Below are 17,699 nucleotides of genomic sequence, written 5' to 3'. Positions count from 1 at the left end.
CACTGACACATTTTCAAGAAAGAATTTGGGGAGGACTACCAGTAGACATTAGTGCTGGAAGTTCATTTCAGTGGCTGGATTATACATGAAAATAGCAGCACTCGGCTCTAAGTCAAAGAAAACAAAGCAATAAAGGAAAGAATTCCACTTCACTTAATCCATTTAGCACTTCTTCCGTTACTTTCTTTTAATTGAAACATTCATACACGAGGAAAGGTTTCCATTCTTTAATTTTTTAATATAATATACAGAACCACAATACTATTTCAATTTCAAATTATGGGAGCTCACATTCAAATAAGCTTGGATTTGACAAGTTGCTGTTACAATACTGAGAAAATTCATGAAAAAGGTATTTAACAATTTGTAAGATAATCAAATATCTTTTTGCTACGTGGGCCAATGCATTAATAGTAACTTGTTTAAAAATGCAGTCTTTTGGACTTCAAATTATTATAAAAGAATATGAAGATTATATAGCTATACTTCCTGAATTTCTCAGACCCATTCCATTTCAAAAGCTGAAGGCAAATGTTACACATCAGAACATTCATAAGATCGTATCTCCTCCGTACTTACCTATAAAAATCAAAAGCTAGACCACACTTTCCTAAAGACACAGCTATTTCTAGGCTACAGTAGTATGATCATAAAAGACTACTAGAACTAAATTATCACTTTTATGTTAACAATTTTCACCACAATACAGCTTTCCTAAAAAGACAAAAAAAAAATGCAGGATTTTGGATTTCCCTTACTGAATTTAACATAATAGAATCTCATACTTTCTGGCTTTAATAAGCTTCAACTCTTTTTTCCAGTAGGAACTATCTACACAGCACAGTGCTACATACAATTAATTATTCCAGTGAGATGTATATTTAGATTTACAATATGATCAACACAATAGTGCCATACAAAGTTTTTCTGCAGGTAAAAATGCTAAGAAAGGCCACAGCGGACAGTGCCAGACACTGTGAAGACGGCAGATTACAGGTACCACCGAGGGTTAAAGGAGACCACAAGTTTCTAATTTTTTCAGCAATGGGAAAAGAAAAACATTTAGAGAAACATAAGAGTAAAAATATATAATTCCACTGTCAATAATAATGTAACTTTTCAGATACTGCTTCCTTAAACAGGCAAATTAGTTGAACCTTAAGTTAGAGAAAGTGAACAAGATCCAAATATGAAAGATGTTCCTTGTTTTCTCATCAAAGGAATGCACTAGGATTAGCACGAGGATCCTTCTGGTTCCTGTATCTGTAGGTCAGCCAAACACCCAGGATCTGGAATGGATGGAAGGAAAAAAAAAAAGAAGAAAGAGAAAGTAACAGTTGTATCTGTTTCTTCAGTTTATCAATAAACAATCTGGAACCTCTGAAGCACTTGACATTATTTGTTCAAAGGGGAAGAGATTTCTTTTTCCCTTTAAAGTGTTGTAAGTAGCCCAAATTAGAAACCCTAAAAACAATTAATATGAATACTGGCCCTCCAGAGATGTCTGCATCATAATCCCCAGCACCTGGGATTAGGTTACCTTACATGGTAACAGAGACTGGGCAGATGTCATTGGGTTAAAGCTGTTGGGACAGGGAGATCATGTGGGTGGGCTCACTGATGTAGTCACCAGGGTTCTCACAAAAGAGAGGCAGGCAAAACAAAATCAAAGACATAGAGAAAAGACAGTGTGACGTCAGAAGCAGCAGGAAGCGGAGTCAGAGAGAAGATGCTGCATGGCTGCCTTGAAGATGGAGGACAAGGCCACCAAGCACAGGCAGCCTCTAGAAGCTGAGAAAGGCAAGGACGCAGCTTCTCCCATACAGCCCCCGGGGGGAGCCTGCATTTCAGGCTTCTGACCTCTAGCAGAAGAGAATAAATTTGTGTTGCTTTAAGCAACTCCATTTGTGATTATTTGTTACAGCAGCAATAGGAACTTTTTTTTTTTTTTTTTGAGACAGAGAGAACGAGAGAGAGCACATGAGAGGGGGGAGGGTCAGAGGGAGAAGCAGACTCCCCGCCGAGCCGAGAGCCTGAAGTGGGACTCGATCCAGGGACTCCAGGATCATGACCTGAGCCGAAGGCAGTCGCTTAACCAACTGAGCCACCCAGGCGCCCCGCAGCAATAGGAACTTAATACAAACACTAAACTGTCTGGATAGCTAAAATATCACATAATTTTGATAACTGAGAAACAAACTGGGTTGAGAAAGAATTCAGTAATAACGAAAACCCCACAATAACAAATTTTGCTAACGCAGATCTTTAAAAAATGTTGTAATTCCTGCCTTTCTCAAGAACCGGAGATCTCTAATTCTAGAAAAATACTAAGTTGTTACTGTGTCGTTTCCCAAACCAGGTTCACAAAAGCCTTAACCAATATAATTTTTTTTAAATTAAGAAATGTATTCATTCTGTTTCTGCTACCTCAAAGATGATTTACTTAAAATAATCAAAAATTCTTAGACTGAAAAAGATACAAATGTTTAATGGAACAAAATGAATTTCAAATTATACTTTCCACTTTAGATCTGTGCCAACTTTTCATCTAAATTTTGTTTATTTGACTTCATAACTACTCATTAGCCCTTTAAACTACTTCTAGAGAATTAGGATCAATCCAAAATTGCCTCCATTACCACAGTAATAATCCCTGTGTTACTCTAAAATTCACGACTGGCAGTGATTACAGTTATAACATGTCAGAGCTGAAGGAACTATAGTTTGTGAGTTGAATCAAGGAAAGATAAGTCTAATTTAAGGAAGTGGGAAGCCTGGGTTGTGGCATAAAGAACAGGGGAAAAAAAGGAATTTATTTAATAAACACATGAGGAGTACTTTGTGACAGACTCTGTTCTTCACACTTTACAAATTCAAACAATCCTCCCAAACACCCTGAATGATGGGAACATTATCCTCATTTTACCAGCAAGGGAACTGAGGTAACGAGGTTAAATAAGAGGGTAGCGGTCATACAGGTCACAAGTGCTAGAACTGTGGTTCAAACGTGGAATCCATGCCCTCTAGCACATCTGGGGTTGTATGTGCAATCTGATGTACTGAAGGCCATTCTCAGGCTAACATTCTACCTACCATGTCAGCCAGGCTGGTTTTCACAATGCTGAGATACGTGCACACCTGCTGTGGACAGCAACTCCTCTGACACCCCCAACCTGCCCAACCATCATTTCCTTCCCCCTGCCCCAGAAACACTGGCACACAGGGAGAGAGCTTTGGGTGAGCATTTTTGAGGTTTTAAATCGTTTGATTATCAGCCCTGGATATAGGCCGATAGTGTAAGGTACAGGGGAAACAAAGCAAATGGGTACATTAGACACTCAGCATCTGAAGCCACATTTTACCAAAACTTCATTCCTCCATTTCAGCGGTAAGTGACAAAATGAGACAGTCTCTTCCTTTGCCCCATTGTTGAACCATGATCTCGTCCCTCCCTCCCTAGGAGAGTCTGGAAGGAATGCCACACCCAAAATGCAAAAAGATCAAAGTTAGATAACTAATGGATTCTAAGCTTACAAAGCTGCTTAAAATGATCTAAAGATTCTCAAGGGTAACTTTGACTACAACTGATCGTGAACTCCGCTGATCCTAGAACCTAGGCCTAATATGCAGGCCACTAAAGTATATAGCTCATTACATAGAAATATGTGCAATGAGCCTACACATTATTTTTTATGTTTATTTATTAAATATAGAAAGGCGGAAGGTAATAAGCCAAAATATAAACATTGGTTATTTGTCATTTTTAGTTAGTAAATCCATGTAATTTTTCATGTTCAAAATCTTCTGTATTTTCTAAAGTTTCTACAAAGAATATGTGCTAACTTTAACATGTTAAAAGTTAACATGTCTCAGCTATTTTTCAGATTCTAAATCAAAGTTTCTTTTATGGTTTACATTTATTTTCAGCTATTATAAATAGTTCAAAATCAAGCCTGTTTCACTAAGGAAAGGAAATCATTGGTTAGCTTCATCCCTATGATTCTGTGAAATATTAAATAAAACAAAAAATTTAAAGTTAGTATAGCTATAAAATATTCACTATCCAGAAAATATCAGGTTGTATAAGTTATTATTAAAATCTCTAGCCAGGTTTCAAAGGACATGGTGTATAAAATATTAAAATATAGAGGAGGATTCCATGAAAGAACACCAAGTCTTCTTAGCTTTTAAGACACCTAAGACTCATGAGTTTATATTCTTTGTTTTTAAAGATTTTTATTTGAGGGGTGCCTGGGTGGCTCGGTTGTTGGGCGTCTGCCTTGGCTCAGGTCATGATCCCAGGTCCTGGGATCGAGCCCTGCATCGGGCTCCCTGCTCAGCGGGAAGACTGCTTCTCCCTCTCCCACTCCCCCTGCTTGTGTTCCCTCTCTTGCTGTGTCTCTCTCTGTCAAATAAATAAATAAAATCTTAAAAAAATTTTTTTTATTTATTTGAGAGCGTGTACGCATGCACATCTGAGTGGGGGGAGGGGCAGAAGGAGAGACTCTTCATGCAGACTCCCCACTGAGCACAGAGCCAGAGGTGGGGCTTGATCTCATGACTCATGAGATCATGACCTGAGCTGCAACCAAGAGTTGGACGTTCCTGAGCTGCAACCACCCAGTCATGCCCCTATGAGTTTATATTCTTAAAAGTATTAATATTTTTAAAAAACAGTAGGAGGAGGGATGAATAGGCAGAACAGAGAAGATTTTTAGGATAGTGAAAATATTCTGTATTATATTCTAATGATGGATACATGTCATTATAAGTATGTCCAAATCCGTAAGATGTACAAAAGTAAACCCTAATGTAAACTGTGGACCTTGAGTGATTATGATATGTCAAAGTAGGTTCGTCAGTTGTAAAGAACATCCCACTCTGGTTAATGGTGATAATGGGGGAGACCATGCCTATGTAAGGACAAAGGATATATGGGAAATCTCTGTACCTTTCTCTCAATTTAGCTATGGACCTAAAACTGCTCTTAAAAAAAAAAAAAAGTCCTTAAAGAAAAAAATAGGCATAACTGAAAGTAATGTAACCTCATGAGAAGAAAATGGAGCTGCTCAAAACAATTAAATTCTCAAAATAAATTCTAAATATAAAAAGGAAACCATGTGGCAAAATCTGGCTAATGTGCTATATGGAGATTGCTCATCCTGGTTTTTCTCCTATCTATATTTTTAAGTTTTCATGGAAAAAATCGTACTTTTAAAAGGAAACAAAGGAATAATGCACGGAATTGTTTTTAAACAGTACATCAGTTTTCTTGAATCACTGTCAAAACCAACCCACAAGTAACACAGCTCTTTCATGAGAAAAAGTAAAATGAAAAAAAAAAAGTGCTCAGAATGGGAAGAGATGTCAGGGGAGATATTAACCTTGGTCTTTATCTCCACTTTGTTAAGAACAACCAAGTGTGAATTTTTCATTCTCAAGAGAAGGAAACTGAATAGAATATATATCCACATATATGTATATATAATGTGCTATATATTGACCCTACATCATATACATATATAGTATATACATTATATACACAAATGCAGTATATACATTATATATACAATATTAAATTTGATTTTCTCCTGTTAATATGTCTAATGTCAGTCTGACTCTTAGTCTAGCTAGAAGGATCTTGAAGGGCAGAGAAAAATGTCCCTTCCCACCCACTCTAATTTAACCAGCTCATTATTGAAGAACACAAGCTGGCCCAAGGGTTTGCTGTTATCCACAATAAACATTCTTTTTTATTCATTTTACATAGTCATACGATTATCTCCATGAAATAAAGCACTGTAAGTAGAATGTATGAATTAAAAAAAATTAATTTTGATACATATTGTCAACTCAGCTGTATCAAAAAACATCCACAGGTATTGAGAGTTTAATAAAGACACTGAAAAAGGAATTAGCATCCTCTAAAATTATCAATGAGTGTGGTTTTGCTTACAGATACATATATTATACATAAATGTATTAATCAGTATATTTTAATATAGTATAAATACATGCAATATAAATAAGAAACTAGTAATAGTGTTTACCTGTAGGTTTTGGAGGGCTAGAAATAATGGGGGATGGGCTTGGAAGGCCATTTTTCAAAGCATATCTTTGTAAGTATGTATGTGTGTGTGTTATATACTATATATATTAAACAGTGCGAATGTCCTACCTATTCCAAAATTAAATCTAAAATTATAATTCATCATACAACTCTACAAATAGAAGAGATTCCAGAAATAACCCAGCCTAAACTCATTTCACTTGTTCATTAAATTTTAAACAATTTAATAATCAGGCATCTCACCCTGTATAAAATTCATGCTAGATCTGTGAGGTCTTCTGATTTCAAGCCAGGGCTCCTCTAATTACAATACTAGTTCTCAATGAGGATATTCATCGATACATGCCTTAAGTTAAGGGCCATGCTAAGGTAAAATGTCATGCCCTCTTGCCATATAAAACAGAAAGCCCTATGACGAAAGCGGAAAGAGAGTGAGTTATTTGCACATACCTCCGTAAAGCTGAAGAAGAGGCCAATGCCACCGACAAATCTCAAAACCTCTCCAGCATATTTTCCTATTATTGGGGCACATGGCGAGCATGGGTGGCTGCTTTTGAAACAGCTCTGTATCAATTAAAAAAAAAAAGAACTTTTATTTCAAAGTACAATTATAAAAAGCAGATAAACACTGAAGCCACCTAAAAATGGGTGGCTGGAGTATTACATCCAGTCTGGGCCTTGGCTGTTTAGTAGTAGCTCCCAAGGTTCCCAAGCCCAGCAAACACACCTTGAGTGATCGCACCCCCCGCTTTGAGTGTGGATGGGATTTGTGAATATGATAAACACTCACTCCCATGTTTACCGTGTGGTTATGTAAGACATCATCTTAACAGAATGGAGCGATTATCATGCTGACTTGGATGCGGCCATGTTGTGAGATGGTTGTATATGTAGTTAGAACCTGAGAGCAGTCTCTAGGAACTGAGGAACACCCAGCAATAAAATGGGACTAAAGCATTACAACCACCAGAAGCTGAATTCTGCCAACACCCACTGAGCTCGGCAGAACACCCCAGGCCTCAGATGAGATTGCAGCCCTGGCCGACACCTTGATTTCACCCAGATGAGATCCTAAGTGGGGGACCCAACTAAGCCTTCTCACACTCCTGATCCATGGAGACTGAGGTAATACGTGGGTGGTGCTTACGTGTCACATAGCTCTAGAAAACGAATAATCCCACAGAAGACGCCTCATTGAAGGAAAATCCAGCTCAGGGCTCAGAGAGACGGTAATAGGAGTTTCCCCAAAATATAAACACATGTGAACTTCCTAGGACAGTCAAACTCCAAGTCTATCCTCACATTGGGGTCTGGCCTGGGACAACAGTATGGCTCTGATTTGTCCATCGCTAACCCAGCTCTCACAGAAAAAGCATGAAGTTGTAATGGGGAAGAAGGGAGGGAGGATAGAGGGTTATTTCCATGTATCCTCCTCCCTGGGGATGCTTAACTGGTTAAAGAGCCCCAAAATTTAGGATAGACCACTCTCCTCCTACTACCCTGATATACTTCAAAACCAAGATACTGCTACAGCTCTTCCGCACCTCTATGGCTAATCTGTTCTTATTTTTCTTTCACAACTTGTTCTAGGAGGAATTGAATGGGAAGGAATTAGGGGCAAAGAACCACGAGTATCTGTGCTTGGCAGGGCTCTAGGATATTTAGTACTGTCAGGAGTGGACACTTGAGAACAGACAAATGATGTAATGGTGTACATGGAATATAAGCTAGGTATATGTAAAGCATTTTAAAAATACAACTCAGCATCAGAAATTCCATTTCTTTCATGTTAATCATTATTCATCTGTATGTAATACATCTCCAGAAAATATTTTATACTTTGTACTTACAGCCAGGCAGGTGTCATTTGGGTTAAAACTTCGAAACCCACAGCAGTTTAAATTTCTCTGGATGTCATTTCGAGCACTTGCTGTATTGTTCCAACCCACTTCCAGAAGCTGACCCTAGAAAATGCGTTTAATATATACATTGAAATGTGTTATCCCTGCACAAAATGTATAAAGCTAGAGCCTACAACTTTTAATATGAGTGTACCTAAAATAAATACTCTTTGTAAGACGATTAAAAGTTTTCAAAGGGTAGTACCTAAATTTGCAACAAAAATTAAAGCACTGCTTCTATCCCAAGAATGAAAAATCTTAACTTTTCCATGCATTTTAAAAGAAACACTTAGTTCAAAAGATTCTCAGACTGAAACAAGACACATTTTCCATTGCCCTAAACAGAGATGCGTATTCTTTTACAAATTAAGAGTTCAGAAAGTGTAATTGCTAGAATGGTATCACAAACGTTTCACTGCATAATGGTGGGAAAAGGCTGCATGAACATCTTTCAGTAGTGGCACTTTTTACCCAAGGAAGGGAAAATTCCACTTCAAGGATGCCGGGGGTGGGGGTGGGGGTGGGGGGCGGGGGCCGGGGGGCCAAAAAGCAACATCTGATGGCACTTCAGGGCTCCGATCAGCCCCACTAATGCAATCAGGAACAAGAGATTTTAGCTGTCTCCAGTGAAATGCCATTCTGAGCAAAGAGGAATTATCTTATATTCCAATCATTTCTCCCCTTTTTTTCCTACACATACTATGAGGCCTAATAAAAGAAAAGAAAAAAGTTTTTGCTTACCTGTTGCGCCTGGTTCAGGGCTAAGCAAGCACATGATACAGAAAACTGAACAATAAATACAAGTAAGAGAATAATCATGTACTGAGAATTCAAGTTAAGGTATTTCTCGATACTCTTAAAATTACATAAAATAGAGGTACTGACAACTTCAGAATGTACTAGAAGGATTTCAACCAGAAAACAGAACAAATGGCACCTAGAGAGAGTTTACAAGGAATATACACAGTTATTTTTCTCATTAATACACTGTAGATATTTCATAATAAAAATACTAATATTTAAAAGCTGATCTGTTAGAATTTCATTTAGATTAAAAATTCTTACATATATAAAACAAGAAATAAGTATAGATAAATGTATTTAAGGTTTCTTAATATTAAAATCTTAAAAAACAATCACTGAAATTCTCAACCACATATTGACCTTTCGGAAAGGGCCTAGAGGTCACCAAATCAGTTCAATGTAATTGAATTTGCAAGATATAAATAGGACTATACTGAATTTGCAGAATACATTCTTCATGATGTGAAAAGGAGAAAATGGGAACATATAAGCATACAATAATTTCACCCTAAGAAATGTTCCTAATGTTGTGGAACAAATACACAAAGGGCATGCTAGGAGCTGCTCTCTGGCAATTTCTTTCCTAATGATAACTCCAAATCAGTTATAGTAATCAAAAGAGTAATCAATAAAAGAACAAATTCAATTGGGGTAAAAGTTCTGCTTTTAAAAAAGGATACAAAAAAAAGCAACACCTGATGGTGTTTTACGGCTCCAATCAGCCCCACCAACGCAATCAGGAACAGGAAAATGCCCACTGCAATGACCACACCGACCACCCGGAGGCTGGAAATCAGCCCGAAACCAATGCCCCACGCTGCGATTCCAATGAGCAAGAGACTAACCAACTACAAAAACAACCAAAATGGCCAGGGATGGGGTGGGGGGCAGGGGAAGAGAAAGAGGGGAGGAAAACATCAATTTATAGAATAACATTAAAAACATTTTTCAGTATCTCACAAATGACTGCTCATACTCAATAACAAGATCTTAATAGTATTATTTTAACAAATTAAATTAATCCTCAGGCATGCTTCAAAAAAAACTAATCATCTATGAAATTATTATGAAGCCTCAGAGGTCATCTGGTTTACTAAGCCTAAATGATTTCTACCTAAGCTTTTGAAATCATGGCATATGTGAAACTCCTAGATGCCAATACATCTCAGTCAACTATGGATTCCTTCACATGGAAATCACTTAGGTTTCCTTCAAAGCCAGATGGACTATAATCTTCTCTGTGATGCCTTCCTCATCCTCTATAAACTGTTCTTCGAAGATGGTTCTACTGTTCCCCTCATCACACTCTCAGTCTGTTGCCAAGCCTGTCTCTCGGAGGAGATTTGGGAGCATCCTTAGAGGAAAGCCCCATCTTCTCATCTGTCTGTATCCCCAAAACCTATCATAGAACCCGTGCCTTGAAAACAATCAAAAATTTCTCAAAGAATTGTGGAAAAAAATTGCTTTAGATGTTATCATGTATCCTTTCAGAATTCAGAGACAGAGAGGTCACTAAAACTCTTAGGACAAAAACAATCTAAGACTTTAACTATTTTGAGTAAAGTGGTATTCTGAGCAAGGCGAAATTACTTTATACTCCATTTATTTATATACTTATAAAATAAAACCAAGAGGTAGAATGCACTCCTCAAAACCAGTCATTACCTGTAAAACACAAAATTACAATTATTTCTTTAAAATAGCAAATAAAGAACATGCCATGTAAATATGATGTAGAACTGAGAGAAGATAAAGCTGGAACAGGTGTGTGGGAGGGATGGGGGTTGGGGTAGCGGGGCAGAAAGGAGGCATATCTCCAATCGAGAGTCAGCCATTTCCTGGAGCAATGTGACAGTATAATACACAGTTGAGAGAAATCAAAATACATAAAATATGCTTTCTAGCACCATTTCATGACCCAATAAACTTTGTTTCTAAACATAAAGTAAATCACCATTCACTCAAAAGGATTTTTACTCAAATATTTAGTTTTTATACATGTAATCATAGTTTAGCAATGCAAATTTTAAATATCTTGGTATCTAAAACCTCTTACGTGTGTACAGATAAAAGTAAAACTGCTAAATATTGACAAAGAACATACATTTGTATTTTTTTTTTTAAAGATTTTATTTATTTATTTGACAGAGAAAGACACAGCGAGAGAGGGAACACAAACGGGGAGTGGGAGAGGGAGAAGCAGGCTTCCTGCCAAGCAGGGAGCCCGATGCGGGACTCGATCCAGGGAGTCCAGGATCATGACCTGAGGCGAAGGCAGTCGCTTAACCAACTGAGCCACCCAGGCGCCCAATACATTTGTATTTTTTAAAAGATTTTATTTATTTGAGAGAGACCACGACTGAGCACGGCAGTGGGGAGGGGCAGCGGGAGAGGGAGAAGCACGCTCCGCAGAGCAGGGAGCCTGACGGCGGACTCGATCCCAGGATGCAGGGATCACGACCTGAGCCGAAAGCAGACGCTTAACCGACTGAGCCACCCAGGTGCCCCACCTGTTTTATTTTTATCCATTTATTACAAAGCAGATCTTGAGAAGAAAGAAACTGCCTATAGCATGACAGAACCAAGTTACGGAGTTATATTGACTTGCTGTTCCCCACAGCAGTTAGTACACATACAAAGCTTTTGTTTTCAGAGAGAGAAGGAGAGGGAAGAAATTCTCAGAATCTTTGCCACCCCGAAATTGCTTGGTCCCCTTCATTTTCTCAAGTGCTCCTTATCAGCAGGTCCATTTGCTTCTGTCTTGTTTTTATCTGCTCACTCACTATTGTCTCATGACTTCCAGCTACCTTTTTTTTTTTTTTAAAGATTTTATTTACTTGAGAGAGAGAGAATGAGAGAGAAAGAACACATGAGAGGGGATAGGGTCAGAGGACGAAGCAGACTCCCCGCCGAGCAGGGAGCCCGATGCGGGACTCGATCCCGGGACTCCAGGATCATGACCTGAGCCGAAGGCAGTCGCCCAACCGACTGAGCCACCCAGGCGCCCGCAGCTATCTTGGATTGAGAAAAAGTCCTCTGCTCCGTCACCAGCGAGCTTACTTCGGACTCTGTGGCATCCAAATATAGCATGTTTCCTTCCATGAGGGGTGAAAGAAGAAGGTGAGAGGATGCAGGGACAGGCCTTCGCCTCGGCTCTGCTCAGCATCCTCACTGCGTCGTGGGACCAGACGCTGAAGGTGCTCTGCATTTGCAACACATCAGAGTAACTCACCTATCAGTCAGGGTTCTCCAGAGAAAGAGAGCTAACAGGATATATATTTAGAAAGAGATTTATTTTAAGGAATTGGCTCATGCAATTATGGGGCCAGCATGTCCAAAATTTGGAGGAGGACAGCAGCTTGATAATTCAGGCAGGTTTTCTCTGACACAGTCTTGAGGCAAAATTCTTTCTTCCTTAAGAAACCTCAGTCTTGGGGCGCCTGGGTGGCTCAGTCGGTTAAGCATCTGCCTTCAGTTCAGGTCATGATCCCAGGGTCCTGGGATGGAGTCCTGCATCGGGCATCAGGTTCCCTGCTCAGCAGAGAGGCTGCTTCTCTCTCTCCCTCTGCCCCTCCCCCCTCCCCCCTACTCCTGTGCTTGCTTGCGCGCGCATGTGCACCCTCTCTCTCAAATAAATAAAATCTTTTTTCAAAAAAGAAACCTCAGTCATTGTTCTCAAGGTTTTCAACGGATTGGATGAGGCATACCACAATGGGAGTAATCTGCTTTACTTAAAGTCAATTGAGTGTAAATGTTAAGTCTAAAAAATGCCTTCAAATCAATAGCTACACTAGCATTCAAACAAACTTTTGGGCACATGGTCTGGCCAAATTGACAGATAAAATTAATCAGGACACTTGCCAACTTCAGTTCCTGGGTTTGATGCCTATTTCCTAATTCAATTAAATTTGGGGGCAGGATTGTCACTCTCTATTTCTTTATTTGAGTCTTGGAGCCAAAAAGATCAGAAGCATGAATCATATGATAGTTACAATTCTTCTAACCCTATAGTTTTAAAGAATCCTTTTGGGAATCCTACCAAATCCTTACTATATTAACGAAATTCTTACACGCCAAATAGCCAACAACAAATGACTACTGCCCACTACACACTAGAAGCCAGAGACAAGATATCCCTACTAGAAGAAAGGCCGGCAGACCTTCTCTGCATAAGGCCAGATATTTATCATCTGGCCTTGTGGATCACACGGTCTCTGGCACAACTATTAGACTGTTCCACTGTAACACAAAAGCAGCAGTGAACGAATGGGCAGAGCTGTGTTCCAGTGACACTTCATTTACAGATACTGAAATTTAAATTCATGTAATTTTCATGTGCACCAAAAGATTATTCGTCCTATGATTTTTTTAATCCCTTAAAAATATAAAGCCATTCTTCGTTGGCAGGCTATACAATAATAGGCATTGGAATTGATGTGACCCATGAGCCATAGTTTGCTGACCCTTGCTCTAGAAGTCAGGGTAGCAGAGACTAAAAAGTTAAAATGGGACAAATAGTTGCTTTACCAGATATTTTTACAAGATGGGTCAGAGGACAGAACAATAATCCAAAAAATCCAGATAAACAGAATAGGCCAAAGACTGCAAAGAAATAGTAAAGGAGCAGGTCATGGGCTGAAAAAAATGACCATACTGTGAATCTTACCTTAAACAACAAAAGAAAAGGATATAAATATTCTATTATTTATAATAAATATATAATAAAATATTTATAAAGCATTTTATAAATATTATTTTATATGGCAAAAGATATGACTGAATTAAAAATCTTGAAAGGAGGAGCATATCCTGGGTTATCAGGTAGACCTTAAATGTCATCACAAGTATCCTCCTAAGAGGGAGGCAGAAGGAGACAGAGAGGAGATGACCACGTAATGACAGAGGCAGAGGGTGGTGTGGCCCTCAGTCACCCGAAGACAGAAGAGGCAAGGAACAGATTCTCCCCCGGGGGTCTCAGAGAGAGTGCAACCCTGATGATACCTTCATTTTGGACTTCTGGTCTCCTAAACTGGGGGAATAAATTTCTACTGTATTTAAGCCGCCATGTCTGTGGTAATTCGTCCAAGAAACCCTAGGAAACTAATACAAAACAATTCACACAATGGGCACTGGACAAGTCAGGAACCTCTAACTAGTACAGAAAGCTGTCTGATATTTTACCACTAATGGAGTCCTACCGTGCGGCTGGAGTGAAGTATTCAGGTATCCTTGTCAGCAACCTCCTAGAAGACCAAATCCTTTATTTATAGCAGCAACATCTCAGTAAAATGTGATAACTATCTTTTGCTCTCTCAGTTACCAACTTACAGGGTCATTAATAATGAGAATCTTTTAACTTTTGAAAAATAGCATCTACAACTAAAACAGAGGAATACTATATCACAGCAAAAAGAACTTCCAGGTCTCAGACCAGGCATTATGCTATTATGGAAAACATTATCTAGAACATTCACAAGTAACTCTGCTCTGATTTTTTTGTTCTAAGTAGGGGAAAAAAGAGGCTACTCCCGTCAATAGACCTCTCTGTCAAAAGTATTTTTCACCAAGTTCACTCTGTGTCTCTCACATAGGTGTCAGTCTATCCCTATCGCTAATACAAAGTGCGCCTCCTTTAAAAACACTGAAGAGAGTTTATCAGTTTCCTCTTGTCACTTTAACAAATTACCACCAGTTTAGTGGCTTAAAACAACACAAATTTATTCTGCTGCAATTCTGGAGGTCAGAAGTCCAACATGGGCCTTACTAAGCTAAATCACAATGTCAATAAGGCTGCATTCCTTCTGGAAGCTCTGGGGGCAAATCCCTTTCTCAGCCTTTTCCACCTTCTAGAAGACCCTTGCATTCCATTGCCTGTAACCACTTCCTCCATCTTCAAAGCCAGTGTGGCATATTCAGATCTTAGTCTACAACCTGTTTCCCTAAGCATATCTCTTTCTTTTGAGTATAGCCCTCCTGCATCCCCCTCATAAGGACCTTTGTGATTACATAGGGTTTTCCCAGATAATCCAGAATAATCGTCCCATCTCAAAATGCTTAATTTAATCACATTGCAAAGTACCTTTTGCTACACATAACGATCCATATCCAAAGAGTAGGACGTGCACCTTTGGGGACAGAGGGATATTATTCAGCTACCTTAGAGGGTTCTGGGGTCATTGGCAACTTGGCTACAATAGAATCTTTCCTGCTCCGAATACTTTAAAATATTATAAAAGATTGCAATATTTTATTTAAATATATACCTGAGCACCAAGAAACAATGGGAAGGTCCTACAGGCCAGAAAAGAAGGGAAAATGCAAAGTCAAAAGTGTAAGCATACAACTGGTGGGGGTGGGGCAGGAGTTCTGGATGGGAAGGGTAGGAAGGAATTCCTAGATCAGAGCAGTCCCTAAGGAGGAGGGACTTGGGTTTCAAACCAGGCAGGACTGGGAAGGAGAACTAAGACCACTGACAAGCATTTCTAGAAAGCTGTATTTTCAGTGTAAGGCGTTACAGAAAAACTACACCACCACACCCAGGCAGATAGCAAAGATTTTTGAGTCCCTTCAAAAAGCTTTTTGCAAGAAAGAGAAACTCTAAGCCTAGAGTCTAAATGTCTGGAGTCTAAATGTCACTACACAGGCATGCAGGAAGCTGATTCTGATAAATCAGCCAAGCAATTCAGATAAAAGCTGATCACTGGCAGTGATGGGATTTAGGGAAGGAAAACTCACAGAAGCAAATCCAAAATGATTCAGGAGGGACATCTGCTAATCCTAGCCCTCACACCATTCCCAAAATGAATTTGTAGGCTAAATTGGAGGTGGTAAATGGTAAAAACCATTCCCAAAGAAAAAAGTAAAACACATAAGGAAAAAAAAAATCTACAACTAGAGAGATAAGACAGACACAGCACAGAAGAATTAGAGCCCCCAAGAAGTTGAGGTAATAGAACTAACCAAATGAGACTAAAATTATTATGTTTAAACTGACTAAAAAGATAAAAGAATAAAAACAATATGGACAAAACGAAACTATATTTAAAAATAGAGACTTGTCGGGGCGCCTGGGTGGCTCAGTCGTTGAGCGTCTGCCTTCGGCTCAGGTCATGATCCCAGGGTCCTGGGATCGAGCCCCACATCGGGCTCCCTGCTCGGCAGGAAGCCTGCTTCTCCCTCTCCCACTCCCTCTGCTTGTGCTCCCTCTCTCGCTGTGTCTCTCCGTCAAATAAATAAAATCTTAAAAAAAAAAAAAAAAAAAATAGAGACTTGAAAAAGAGCCAACAGAGCAAAGCCAAAGAAAGTAGAAAGAAGAGAAACATATTATAGGAAGGATAAATAAAGCTTCCTTTAAAAAGGAGAGAATGACAGGCCTTCAGCAAAATTATTTTTTAAGAAAAAGAATAAGGCTAAATTCCCCCAAAATGTCCTTAACTGATTAAGAATAGCTATCAAAAACCCAAAGCAAAAATCATATTCAATGATAAAACCTGAGAAACATTGCCTTCAAAATTCAGGAGTAAGACCAGGGTGCTATCACCTCTGCTCTTCTATTCAGCATTGTAGTGGAGATCTGAGACAACTGAGTAAGAGTGAACACTGAACAAAAATGCAGAGGAAACACAGTTGTTATTATTCATATTAAGAGGAGTATCCACATGAAAAATAAAACAAGAGACTGCAAATATTTTAAAACTGGTAGGATTGAGAAAAGTTGCTATAAATAGGAACAATATACAAATGTCAACAGTATTCTGATGCACTCCCCCAAAAGTTTTTAATGTATTTCTTTAGGATGCGATTTGTAATAGGCCCCACAAATACCAGGTACATATAAGTAAACCTAAGAAAAGTATTATAAGACCTTCATGGAGAAAATTGTGAAATTAATTGAAGAACATAAGAAAACTGCATTAAATGAAGAGACATAACACGTTCAGGGGTGGGAACACTATACATCAATTCACCTCCAATTTAGCCTACAAATTCAACGTATCTCCAGTTAAAGTCTCAATAAGGTTTCTTAGGGTGGAACTTGATACAATGACTCATTAATTTCCATGGAAGAATAAGTGTCCCCTGTCGCCAAAGGTCTAGAACATTTTTAAGATTAAACAGAAAGGCCGTGTCTGCTTCACTCTTTCTCAGCCAAGCTGCACTCTCACCAGCACCATGCCTAAGAAACGCTCTTAGTAGCCAATCAACCTTTGTCAGTGCCTTCAACTAACCTTTCCAGACTTTTTTTTTTAAAGATTTTTATTTATTTATTTGAGACAGAGAGAATGCGAGAGAGAGAGCGAGCACATGAGAGGAGGGAGGGTCAGAGGGAGAAGCAGGCTCCCTGCCGAGCAGGGAGCCCAATGCGGGATGCGATCCCGGGACTCCAGGATCATGACCTGAGCCGAAGGCAGTTGCTTAACCAACTGAGCCACCCAGGCGCCCTCCAGACTCTCTCTTTGCTGCTGCTTTCACCATGCTCTGCAAAACCTGGGCCTGACTTTACATCTTTCGGACAGATTTTACTTTTTTTTAATTAGTAAAATTAAACATACAAATAAAACTAAAAAATTTAATAAGTTAAAAATCCAAACAAATATCACAACTTGTTGTAATGGCTCCATAATTAAAACCAAGTAGTTGACATACATCTAAATAAACCAAAAGTGTAGTAGGCTTGGAGGAAGATGGAATTCCAAATCAGTAAGGAGAGAGGCAGCTATATAATTAACAGCCCTGTGACAATACCTTTGCATTCTGAAAAAGAGTAGTAGTAGTCCCTACCTCACAGCATAGATTTAAACCCTAAATATAAAAGCAAAACTTAAACTTTTAGGAAAAAAATAGAGAAAAATGTTTTGACTTTGTAGTTACAGAAAAACTTCTTTAGGGCGCCTGGGTGGCTCAGTTGGTTAAGCGACTGCCTT

General features: G+C 38.9%; 1 protein-coding gene across 1 annotated transcript in view; it reads right to left on the bottom strand.

Annotated features, from left to right (window-relative positions):
- Window positions 1-213: 213 nt before the first annotated feature.
- TSPAN13 (tetraspanin 13) overlaps window positions 214-17,699 on the bottom strand; it is a 32,866-nt gene continuing 15,380 nt past the window's right edge. The window contains exons 2-6 of the mRNA XM_035020678.1: window positions 9,456-9,623; window positions 8,713-8,793; window positions 7,921-8,034; window positions 6,521-6,634; window positions 214-1,289 (exon numbers count right to left, since the gene is read on the bottom strand). Coding sequence (XP_034876569.1) covers window positions 1,215-1,289; window positions 6,521-6,634; window positions 7,921-8,034; window positions 8,713-8,793; window positions 9,456-9,623 — 552 coding nt within the window. The 3' untranslated portion in view covers window positions 214-1,214. The remainder of the gene's footprint in view (window positions 1,290-6,520; window positions 6,635-7,920; window positions 8,035-8,712; window positions 8,794-9,455; window positions 9,624-17,699) is intronic.

This window comes from Mirounga leonina, unplaced genomic scaffold (assembly GCF_011800145.1).
Source record: "Mirounga leonina isolate KUSES-001 unplaced genomic scaffold, KU_Mleo_1.0 Mir_174, whole genome shotgun sequence".
NCBI classification, from domain to species: domain Eukaryota; kingdom Metazoa; phylum Chordata; class Mammalia; order Carnivora; family Phocidae; genus Mirounga; species Mirounga leonina.
The sequence above is the reverse complement of the archived record's forward strand: the minus strand, read 5'-3'. Positions and strand labels throughout refer to the sequence as shown.